Source organism: Phyllopteryx taeniolatus, chromosome 15 (assembly GCF_024500385.1).
Source record: "Phyllopteryx taeniolatus isolate TA_2022b chromosome 15, UOR_Ptae_1.2, whole genome shotgun sequence".
Taxonomy (NCBI): Eukaryota; Metazoa; Chordata; class Actinopteri; order Syngnathiformes; family Syngnathidae; genus Phyllopteryx; species Phyllopteryx taeniolatus.
The window spans coordinates 9397414-9410481 of NC_084516.1; the positions used below are offsets into that span (position 1 = coordinate 9397414).

At 39.0% G+C, this 13068-nt stretch overlaps 1 protein-coding gene across 6 annotated transcripts in view; it reads right to left on the minus strand.

Annotated features, from left to right (window-relative positions):
* LOC133489834 (PALM2-AKAP2 fusion protein) overlaps nt 1-13068 on the minus strand; it is a 127596-nt gene that overhangs the window by 19989 nt on the left and 94539 nt on the right. For all 6 annotated transcript variants that reach the window (XM_061798995.1, XM_061798992.1, XM_061798993.1 and 3 more), the window contains one exon: nt 12123-12196. In XM_061798995.1, the coding sequence (XP_061654979.1) occupies nt 12123-12196 (74 nt within the window). The remainder of the gene's footprint in view (nt 1-12122; nt 12197-13068) is intronic.

Genomic DNA, 13068 nt, shown 5'->3' on the forward strand with positions numbered 1-13068 from the left:
TCTCTGCTGCTCACAACCATTAGATCAACATGGAAACACTTTCCTTGAATGTACAACAGCAATTACCAATATCGTTAGCCTAGCTGCTATTATTTCCCATATGCCTCCAAATCTGTTAAAAACACTGCTGAACGCTTACTGATTGTGTTTAAGGATGGACATTTCACTACAATTCCTAGATTGTCTATTGAGCAAAATGAACAAAAAGATTTTGAATGGGAATGGAGAATCACACCAATACCTCCCCACCACACCCCCGCCCCTCTCTCACTGTTCTGAAAATCCAGTTTCAATTCCAGTGTCGTATAATGGAAAAAATAATGTTCCTGGTGGTCCAAACAGTCGTGTTTATTAACCCTCCAAAAACCAAGGCATTGTTTAGCGAATGACAAACAATATCCTTCCTTGCCAATCCTGCATTAAATTCTCTGAAAATAACCCAAGTACAAAAAAACAACAACTAAGAAACGTGAACTGTGCTATTGGAGCCAAATCCTTACACTCTCGTGCCTTTGAAGTGCACCTTTTCCTGAGATGGCAGGCTAAAAATAAGATAATCAGAAAATAGGACAGTAACCTAATTATTGTATCTGCAAGAGAGTCAATCCGTGGATAGGTTGTTAAACACACTGCTGATGGTCAGTGGATTTCAAACGTGCAAGTATCTGCTCATGAGAGCAGCCATACAGTGAAAGATGAAAACACGAGCATGTGATGTTTAATTCATGTGTGTGTTTGTGCAACTGGGTCAGGGCTAACGGGTCAATACAGAGCAGCGCCCCAAGTAGTCTTGTGTCAAGGAAGTTGGTCACGATTGATCAGAAACACACCAACTGACTGCTTTAACATTTCAGCAACTGCAAGTTTTGTTTTCCTTTAAGTGGTGAGACTTGAATTTGATACCTCAGTTCATTTACAAGCTGGTCGGGTTCTTTTCGAGTTCTCATCTGTCCCTTTGGCAGTCAAATCTTTCTTCCCTATCACATTTTTCCAGTAATCATTTAAAGGGGCAAGTAGAGCTAGATTCAAATATACTGTTTATATATTATGAGCTTTATTATTCACGGGCAATACAAGGCCAGTTTCAAACTATAAATTGCAGTCAGACTTCAAGTGTTTGAATAGGGACATAGAAGAATAATTTTTTGTTGGATGACAAGGACAATAAAAGCTATTCAAGGTTTAGCATAGATTGGATTAAAGCCTATTCCAGATCGCATGTACTCTAAACAGGAAACCTGTGCTAACTTGTATCCACGGATATGGCCCCCTAACATCGGAATTGCAACCAAAAACAAAAGGCCACCTGCGCTACATCACAACATACACAAACAATGAGCTGTCAGGCTCAAATTTATCAGGTCACCCCAAAATAAAGGAAACCTCATGATTAGAGTTATGAAATGCACCTACTGTTTACATTATCTGGACAAATGTATTGGGATACCTGGAAGTGAAAAATATTTCCCACCCCTTAGGTACCAAAAACAGCTTCCACAAATTTCCAATAAAATATTAGAGTGCGACGGTTCACACTGACATTCACCTGGAAGAATATGAATCATTGTAGATAAAACTTGAGTTAATCTTGACAGAAGCATGGAAAATTAAATGGTTGGTGACCCATACATTAAACACTGTGGTTTGATGAAACAGTGGCATCCCACACAGACCTCAGGGGAGTATTAATATACAATAAGAGGAACCAGCGTGTCTATTGTACATCCGTCTGACTGAGCTCCATGCATATTGCAGCACTCCAAAAGAACAACAATGAAAGTAATTTCAGCTAGCCACTGCCGGAGGTTACAAAACCAGACTACAAATAAGTTAGGTTGGATTTTTCAGTTGTGTGACAGAGAAATGCACTGCATGTTTGAACTCATGGCGTACTGTGTTTTTTTTTCTTTCTCTCTTTTTCAACACAACTCAGACACCCCCCAGAAGAAACAACAACAAAGGCTCCAACATGCAAGCATAGAGTGAGACTTTCCATGCTGAATACTAATGCTCCATTTGAACACTTGAAGAGATGCAGAGCTCTTTTCAAGCAGAGAGTTCTGTAGTCACATAGTCACTGGACAGAGATCCAGAGTAATGACCCGCCCACCGAACACAAGTGTAGGAATAACTGGGACACAGCACAGTCTAGGATAACTCGGACCAGCCATATAATATAAATTATGTCTTGGACCTGAGCAGAATTATTGTCTACTATGCATTTTGCAGCTTGAGACCAGATGTCTCTGCGAAAATAATCATTTATCTTGGGAAGAAACATTGCGAGCCTGCACTGTGACACTGTGTCTGTATTATTTATGAGATTAGGATGTCCATTAATGTACACTGGTTCAGGAATGACAGCAAAACTGGTGTTTGAAACTTCCTTAATAGGCAATAATTAGTATACTGGCCATTGACGGGTTAGGGTACAGCATCAATACACCAACACATGTAATCGATAATGTCACTGTCCAATGGAAAACAGCATGCATCGTCAATACTAAAAAAAAAACAACAACTTACAAAATCGTTTATCATTACATTCTACTGTTCATAGAATACCTCCACTGGCAGCACTTACGGTATTATTATTACATTTAAGTGCATGCATGTAGGTGTCAAACTCAAGGCCCGAGGACCAGATCTGATTTTATGTGTCCCACTAAAAACAAATTATGAGCGTCTACTTTATATTTGTTGTTAAAATCTATCCCAAATTTGCAAATTGTCTTCAAAAGTGAAGACAATTTGCAATTTTAATTAATATTGAGATATTTCAAGCATTTTTTGTTACCAAACCCCTTTTCTAGAATAAACGGAATAGTTGAACAAGCTATTTTCATTAACTTTGGATTTCAAAGCTAGTTACCCATCAGTTATTTGTGTATATAATAATATGATGAGGCGATTATACATTTACTGAATATGCTTTCATAGTCATAAGGACCATCTGAGGGAAACCATAACTACAATTTTAACAGCCTTGCTTTACAGCATGGTTCACAAGTGTATGTTTTCATTTGTTTGTTGTTATCAGCTACGTTTTGATTTCCAATATATTGTGTATCATGATTGATTGAGTTTGGGTAAAGCATCGTAATAGTATAATATCATAAGTTACTTGGTGATTTCCGTCTCTGCTGATTAGTATTCAACAAAACATCTCACTGACTTGTTCTATGCAGAAATTCCCCACTATAGAAAAGTAAGAACCACAAATGATTACTAACTTCCGGGGATTCTGGGAAGTTGCACATTTTGTCTATAAACTATTACCACAACATTTTTCCCTCTTGATTCTAAGTGCAGAAAATATACACTGAGGCTACCAGGTTAGGAGGCTTGTGGGCTAAATACTGGTGGCAAAAAAACTCAAATCAAGACCTGGAGAGTAGGGTGTTAAAGGAAATAATGTTTGCTTGGTGGCCAGTTATTTCCAAATTTGTAATAGCACACCATTGCCTTTTCACTGCTTTAGATAAATAAGTAAGGTGAACACAGACAGCCACTTTAACCCAATCACCAATGTTGATTCTACTGGTAGCAATCATTAAGCTCTAATTAGCTGCTTGACATCAGCCTAGACTTAAATGAACTACTTGATGCTGCAAGAGTAGATCAGTGACAACAGGATAGCGGCTATGTTTAGACAGCTTAATGCACCTTCCAAAACACACCACAGGCTACTCTTACCACTACTGACAAGGTGGTCAATGCCAACATTTCAGACACCACGGAAAATAATATAAGATTTGTGCACCGTCATTCATGATGTAGTCTTAGTTTTAGTGAACAGTTGCACAGAAACTACTAGTTAAGTTTGTCCTGTATTTATGGAAAGTTCACAAACTTTCAAAGAAACTAATGATCAATAACCTTTCGTTTGTAAGTCTAGAATTTGACGTATTAGTAAGCCATAGTACACTTAATTGGAGAGCCATTATAAGCTCAAGTGCTGCAAAATCAGCATGTTTCACCTTAGTTGTTTTGGCTATGACACACAGTGGTTAAAAAATGAATAATGTTTTTTTTTCTCAGAGCCCATCCAGCATCGTGAAGTTCTGAAATGCAGACACTTTCTATTTCAGTGAGCTGACGTTTTGAAAAGGAAGGAGAAATTTCAAATTGAAGTTACCTTTTTCTACCCCACATAAATTTGAGCCGGCTAACTACTACTCTGAGAAGTCAAGAATTAAGCAACAATAACATTCACCGTTAAAAGTAATTATATAACTAGGTATATAAATACAATTTGATATCTTGAATATGAACATGCTATATGATTTTTTCAGTTTTTTTCAGTTTGAAATTTCACAGATAAGAGCACAATTATATTTTAAATTCCATTTTTTTCAGTTAAAGAACATTTAAATGCTTGTGTATTAGGTATTTCATAAACTTTTATTTTTTATGTTTTAACCAATGCTGATGTAGGGCAGCTTTGGCATAAACATTACAATGGGTGGTGGGCTAGTAAATTTTAACTATTATAAACAAATAACATACATGTGTATTACCGAGAATACCATTTTCAGTGTTGACGTGAAAACGGTAATGGTGTCGTTTTTTGACGTCAGATCAGTCAGTTTGTAGCTGTTTTGAGTTACAACCAATGTCGTGCAGACAACCCTTTGAGTATTTTAGTTTTACGTAACGTCAAGAGCGAAATGAAAGCTCACAACAATGCAGACATTTGATTGCTGATATTTGAAACTGGAATCTGACCTTAGCATCCATCCACAAAGTGCTCTTCTTCGACAGGAAATAAATTTGATCTGATTCTAGAAAGGACCTCCCAATCCCAATCTATCCATACTGTTTGACGTTTTTTTAGTCCCAGGAAAACATGTTTAACACTCAAACTTCTTCGCAGTGCTAGCTCACTGTATTAAGTCACTTTGCTGTGGCATACACTGAGAGCAGTACTGTGCTAATCACCTGTCTATTTCAGGAAACTAGCTCATAAGCCTGCAAAATTTAGATAGAGGAAGGAGGCTTCACACAGGAAGAAAACAGTTTGCGAGCCAGCATGTCTGAGCCGCAGATTTATGGTATTCCTGTTTTATTTAAATAGAATTGTCCTTCCATCTGCCCGCTGCATTCACAGAGACTAGACATCGTTTACTTTCGAGAGAATATTCTGGAAGAAAATACAAGATTTATTTTCAAAAGCAACCCTCAAATTGGTGAACCAGTGTGTTTATTGTATGTACCGGGTATACTGTATGTATTGCTTATATGACCACAGATGAGGTCATATTACAGTGACAACCTGCTGATACTTAACCCTATGACCCTGTTGCCTGACCTATTTTTAACCTCAACCCAAGTATAAATCCTAACATGTAGCTAACCCGTGTGGGAAACTCACATACAACATTTACAGCTGTGTATAGAATAAAAGCAGTGTTTAAAAAAAAAAGTAAAGCTCAAAATCTCAATGATAACTTTTATTTCCAGATGTCAAAAATGGATTGGGGAAAAACTGCAGAAATGGAATAATGGGCTGTTCAAAAAAACGGTAGCTTAATTTTTCTTGATAAACGTGCAGCAGTTCTCAGAAACAGTGTTTATACAAGAAAATGTTAATTCAATGACTCACAAGAAAGCAAAATATTCAAGCTTTTGTCACTTCACCAGTAAAAAAAAAACAACTGTCAGCATTTTAAGTAAAAGCTGCTAGGACTGTGAAAAAAATCAAAAAATAATAACAAAAAATAAATAAATCAGCTAACTCGTTTAAATTGACGACAAAAATTGGTCGACGCAATAGGAAACATCTATAGGATAATCAATGCTAAACAATTTTTTATAGTGTCAGCCCCACTGAGGACTGAGTGGGACACATTTTATTAAGCCACAACCTGCCATATTCCACGTAATTTTTGAAAACATGACCATCAAAAACAAAAGGTCAAAGGTCAGACTCAAGTTTGTTATTGTTTACGGACGAGATTTGAGCTCAGTGATTTAAAAAAACAAAAATCTGTAAATATTTCCAATTATATCCTCTTCCACTGTACAGTATTTTCTTTCTGGCTTGTTCAATGTCATGCATGCTTGTGTTTGCACTTTGCTTTGTGTTAAATCAATGAATTGTGCAGCACAGCACACCAATAGCAGGTGGATGCTGTGGACAATAGCGGGTGGCGGGCATTGTGTAATGGTGGCAATCACGTGTTCAGCTTGCATTGTTTGATTTCCTGCATCTCTCTTGTTCTTTGCCTCAATGGATCATAAATACCAAAAACACTGGACAAAATACGATTCTGCGATGGAATGCAAAACTTATGACCTTGTTACATGCTTCATTTAGACTTTCACTGTTGTTTCCAAGTCGATAAGCTTACTAGCATAATAAAAAGTCTTTCTGGTCCTAAAATGTGGTTCAAGATGAAGGTTATCCATAAACTCAAATACAATTTTCCATGACTGCAAGATAATGGATATAATTTTTTTTGTGTGTGATTTTCATTCCTCTCTATTTGGGGTAAATAAAGGTGCAGGATTTTCTTTTGATAATTAGAGATGTATTTCAAGATTTGTTTCCATTTCAAATTGACAGTATTAAACATTTGGGACTTTTCATACTGTATAAAAAATAAAAAAGCCTATGACGGAGGTGTCTCTAATCCACATCATTAAATGTTATCATTACAGTGTAATGTTTTCATTTCAATGGCTCTGAAGTCATACAATTCAGAATTTAACCTGAATTCTCTGAAAAAAATACACTTCAAACCTTTGTTACGCACTTCCTCACTTTGAGATGCCAATAAAATCTTGCTAGACTTTAGTTCAGTGAGCATCAACAACTGCGTTTCAAGACCTAATACTTCACGACATATGAAAAGAATGCAGTCAGAAATTGACTTGCAAAACACATTTAATGCCGTATCTAAGAAGTTTATAGCAACCTTGAGCCACTGAACTACAGGAAACAGAAAAAATCTTGGGGTGAGTTTGCAAATCCAGGACAGGCTTGTCTTTATTAGATCTTTTTGGGTAATGCAAGTGTACCTAATAAAGTGGCTAGTGAGTGTGAACATTGTTGTTTTAGTGTGACAAAATCAAGACTGTGAAATGTAAATTGCCTGAAAAACAGATGATGATTGTAGTGGTTCCTCTTGATCTCTGACACGATATGACATCTATGTTACAATGATGTGACAAGAGCCTAGAACAGGAACCAGCTGAGGAAATCTATATATATATCCACAGAAAAAATATATAAAAATGAACACAGCGTGACAATGACTCTTTGAGGATCTACTTAAAATAGCAGCTCTTTCAAACACACAAAACAAAAACACTAAGAAAATAATGTTCAAGCTTCTCTTTTGCCTGAGGGGTTCTCACATGCTTTCTGGTAAGCCATTTTTTTCTTCTCCTATTCATGTTCTCAACTTGTGATCAGCTGACTAACTTTGTGAGCCAAGCTCATCCGAGTCGAGTTATAGTAAAAATCCAACACAAAGCGTATCAATCAAGCAACATCAATGCCCTTAAAACTGTGAATGCAATTCCTTCCTGGAAGGCGGCCAGTGGCGGCACATCAACAGATGGGCCACTGAAAGGCCAGAGAGCTGTTAATGTCAACAACACTTGAAGCTGTGTGAGGCTGATCAGACTTCCTTCTTGCATACTCCACAGCACGCACCCCCACCCTCCTATTTCCCTCACCCGCCTTGCAGTTCACTGCTGCGACGACACCCTTCTTGCACCAGGACCGCCCTTTATTTCTCCTTGGAGCTTTACATGTTATTGTCATTATGTCCGCCCCTCTCATCCGTTCCCCTTCAGAACCCTGTTTCACCCCCTGACCTTCAGCCCTATCAACCAAACAGCTGTTGTACAACCTATGATTATGTCGGTGTGAATCTTTCTGGGAAGAGGGAGAGGTTTGGAAGGAAGAAGACAACATTGATTACATTTTTGCTGCTGTCTGTGTTCTTTCACTTGGTGGTGCAGAGAGGGGTGGAAAGGGAAATTTACTTGAAGCTACCCTCAAAACACAAAACCATTGTAACTTTAAGGGTACAATGGCTTGTCACTTGGATACCAAGTATATTAAGTACTTGCAAGCCTCTGGAAAGGTGCAAAGACTAATCCAGTATGGTCATTGAAAGAAGCTTCTTTTTTGAAGACAGTGCATGATATGCTACTTGTTGCGACGATTTAAACACGGTAGCCTCACGTTATTTACGCCAGTGGTCCTCAACCTTTCTTGCGCCACAGACCAGTTTCACTTAAAATACTTTGACAGACCGACCTACAAACTATGGAGGCACCGTTATCACCATTGCACCATTGTCATTGGGATAATGAGTTTGTGTAGGTTACTCCTTATCATATTATAGAGAGGACCGAGCCTGACTAGTTTCCTGTTATTGTACCTATATGTATATATATATCTTTTTAATATGAATGCATTCAAACATCCCTTTAAGGAACAAAATGCTTTTATTGTTTGTGATGGGTGTGCTATTAATTACCCAAACCGCTTGTGCTTCCAGAATATTGGACTCTTTGCTACAAGAAAGAGACGGCAAAAGAACAACTGTGCAGCATTGACGGATTTCCAAATTAAGCAACATTTATTTTGATAATAACTATTGCTTGCTTGCCCTGTTGCGTGTATATGAATTTTAAACATTTTCACAAACATGCTTAGTCCAGTAATGGTGTAATATTACTGTTGTTTTTTTAAAAGTCAATATCATGCGGAAAACTACACAGCAGAGTCAAATTAATCATAATAATCGAGAGGTCAACTCAGCATTTTTCAGGGTTATTTTTGCCACTATGAGCACTTATTAGCCTTAGTTGTCTTATTTAGTTACACGATATATTAGAAAGAGCTCTCAGTTTAATGCAGTGCATTCACTACATCACTGAAAAATTTCCATCCATCCACTGTCTATAGTGCTTGTCCTTATTAGTGTTGTGGTGAGCTGGAGCCTTTCCCAGATGACTTTGGGCAAGAGGTGGTGTACAACTTCAACTAGTAGCCAGTCAATCGCAGGCCACATATAGACAAACCATCATTCACACCTGAGGACATTTTCTAGCGTTCAATTAATCTACCATGCATGTTTTCGGTGTGGCGGAAGAGTACCTGGAGAAAACTCAAGCAAACACGGTGCGAACAAGCCAACTCTACACAGGAATGTCGAATCCGAGATTTGAACCCGGAACCCTAGAACTGTGAGGCAGAGGTGCTTACCACCATGATAATAAACAGGTACTGGACATACAATACTTCTCAATGCAAACCCAGATGATATGAATATGCAACAAATACATCCTGCATGATGATACTGAATTACACACATAAAAGACGCCCTGTCACATGCGGCCACCACTAGTCTGTCTGTAACTGTGTCTATTCAGTGCGATTTGAAAAGTGGGTTAAGGTCATTCCCAATGTAGGTTAAAGTGATGTGGCGGAGGAGTACTGTAGGCGATTCGTGAATCAATTGTTCATTTTCAATTAGGAAACAAAAATGAAAAATTGGCAGATTATTTTGTTTAATGCAACACACACACAAAAAGATTGTGATTTTTCATATTTTAATGTTAGGCTCATATGAAAAAAAAAAAAGGAGCACAAAGACTGAGGAAGAGACTGCAGTGAGGCTTCTATTGCCCCACTGCCCTCCTCCTGCTCTCAACAGCTGCAGTTTCCAGTGCCCTTCACCCTTTGAAGCCAATCAGTGTTATTGTAGGCTCCTTCTGTTTGATATATAAACCCGTTTTTCAGTTAATAGTCTAGCGCTATTTATTAATAGCTTCTCATGTTTATATTTAAGCACTTTCACTGTAGTATAGCTATACTCCAGGCTTTGGTGGCATTCGATCGGAGGGTAGGACACATAAGAGGCAAACAATGACCGGGATTCAATGACAGATGTAAAACTTACCTACTGGCTGTGACTTCTTCTTTCTCCTTTGTCTTGTTTTGCTTCACTAATGCGCTAAAACGTGATAGAAAAGTGTTTACTCCTCCGGTCCGGGATTTTGTGCTCTCTGTCCAGCATTAACAGTCAGTGGCACGCGCCAGTTTTGAGCATTGGGCTGTTGTCTTCTCTTGCTCGCTCACCCTCCCTCCCATCCTCACTCCCTCTCTTTCTCTCTCTCTCTCTCTCGGCACGTGTGCTGAATAATGAATGCAGTTGGCGGGAGTGTGTTCGGAGTCCTTCTAGAAACAATCAGCGTGCCAGCGGGCGGCGAACACAATGGGGGCCGACCCTGAGCGGATCAGGTTGCCTCTGTTTAGGACCTTCGTTTCATTTATTCAGTTGCACAACGAGTTCTGGACAGGGGTGTAGCTAGTCATTCGGGGGCCCGAGGCAAATCCAGTCATTGGGCCCTCAATTTACTTTAGTTCAATATTGAGAATAGGTGAGAATATAATTTGGGTCACTTTGAATATGTTTAGAGGCACAGCTGGATGCTTGGTTTTCAGGATAACATTTCCTTTACACTCTGATGACCAATAAACGATTTTTGTCCAGTCTGTCTCTGCGGCCTGGTACCAAATGTCCCACAGACCAGTACCAGTCCCGGTCCATGGTCCGATGGTTGGGGACCACCAGTGTAAGGGGTGGGGGTTTGAAGTTTAATTTTTAAAGGAACTGAATCGCGAATTTGCGGGGGTCCACTGTACCGGAAGTCATTGGCTCATGATAGAGTTCCGCTCCAACGGCGGCCACATACCCCAAATTTAAACCTAAGTCAGAACATATCATATTCAGTCACTACGCTAATGCAGTAATCACTAACCTACGCTAATGCAGTAATAAATTCGTATTTACAGGAAACATTTTTTTTTTAATGAAAAACACTTCTGGGCTATAATATATATATATATGTAGGTGCAGCGTCTGCAGTGATGCAGACTTTGTATCGGTCCATTGTGGTAAAGAAGGAGCTAAGCCGAAAGGCGAAGCTCTCAATTTACCGGTCGAACTACGTTCCTACCCTCACCTATGCTCGGTCATCCGGGAGGATCTCAGCGTAAAGCCGTTGCTCCTCCACATCGAGAGTAGCCAGATAAGGTGGCTGGGGCATCTGATTCGGATGCCTCCCGGACGCCTCCCCGGTGAGGTGTTCCGGGCACGTCCCACCGGGAGGAGACCCCGTGGACGACCCAGGACACGCTGGAGAGACTACGTCACTCGGCTGGCCTGGGAACGCCTCGGGATCCCCCTTGAAGAGCTGGAGGAAGTGGCTGGGGAGAGGGAAGTCTGGGCGTCCCTGCAAAAGCTACTGCCCCCGTGACCCGACCTCGTATAAGCGGTAGAAAATGGATGGATGGATAGTAAGAACGTTCTTGTGTTGCAAAACGATATAATCTTATGAACAGCTTGATAAACTCTCCCCATTTTTTTTTTTAACCATACATTAGTTCCTGAACGTGGGAGCCGCCGCTGACAAAGTTTAATTTGGTTGCTTGGTACTGAAGTGCTGCCTCCATGAGTGAAAACAGAATTTAATCTTCATGGGTGCTTGCGTTATAGGGTGGAATATGGTTAAATTAGGGAATGGTGTCTTCGCGGATGGGTAAACATCTGCTCAGGATAGCGTTTCAAAGTTTTCCAGTGTCCAACACAAATTACGAAGCTATCTTTTCATCACTTATGTTGTTTGTGTATGTTTATTTTTTTCCCTATAAGTTAAATCAAACAACAGTGAGCATGGCTGGCATAAGCCAATTCTTTCATTGGCCAATGGGTCTGTTATGAAGGAGCGCTACGAATTCTGCCAGGCAAAAAGTAGCTGGATAAATGTGTGACATAACCAAATGCACAAATGTCACAGAACCAATAAAAGGAACCAGCATTATGCAATTCCTTAGCGAATTCAATACCTGTGTTAAGCCACATAAAGTGAAGGTCTTACAGCGGTGTTTATCTGACTTAAAACTTTTTTTTCAACACTAAACCATTACTCGGAAAAACAAGCACTGACAATATGTAAAGTAGGGAATTACCGAGTAAATAATTTTGCATGTTCGCTGACTTGAAGCAGATACGCCATTCTGTTCGTCTGCAGTTAAAACTACAGATAAACGAGTGAAGTATTTCATAATTACACACAGACAAACATACACTCACCATGGCAGTGTAAGGATTTCTGCTCGGCATCACGGCTGGATGTCCATTAGTTGTTGTCCCGAGAACGCCATAGTCTGTGATTAAAAAATATATATACATTTGTAAATATGTCCAGAAAATATAAAGAGCACTTTTCTGTAATCTTCTCTTCAATCATCCTTTATCAGAATGCTTAAAATTTCAAATTTGAAGAAAACTAATAATTTAGATTTGTAAATGTGACAAATTATCTATCTATCTATCTATCTATCTATCTATCTAATCTATCTATCCATCCATCCATCCATCTATATCTATATTCCTACATACCAAGGGCAGTGAGTGACATCACCGTAAAGTACTCTGAGGTACCATTTTAAATGCAAACCTAAATTACAAAGGAGAATTGAGGCACTCATATCAAAGGTTTTGGTTCTGTCAAGGTTGGAGTATCTTCCAGAGAGAAAAATTGGGCTTGCTTGATTGTTATTCAGAATGTGGGTGCACCTGTACCGAATAGGAACTTCATACGTGAATATCTACCCTGTTAGAGAAAGTAAGTAGTGTTTCAAAATGACTTCGTTTTAACAATCCTAATTCCCTAACATAATTTTCTTTCATGTGCTTTCATTAAAGCTGATGTGGCCTCGAGAAGTACGCTATTAACTTTGCTTCTGTAGCTACATGCATTAAACATGCCAAACATCATGTGATGATGTAGAAACAGTCATATCCTTTATGTTACGTTGTCATTGCCCCAAGATAATCTGATCACAGTGTTTATTATCACACAACCAGGAATAGAATGTGTGTGTGGCCTGGATCTGGTTGTCATCAGTTTAATCTGAATTATTACTGAATTAGATTACAAAATAAATACTTAATCTTGCTTCCTCTGCATGCAAATACAAAAGCTCTCTTCCGCCAAAGTCCTCTTCCTTGTTACTTACCTACCATCTCATGTTTC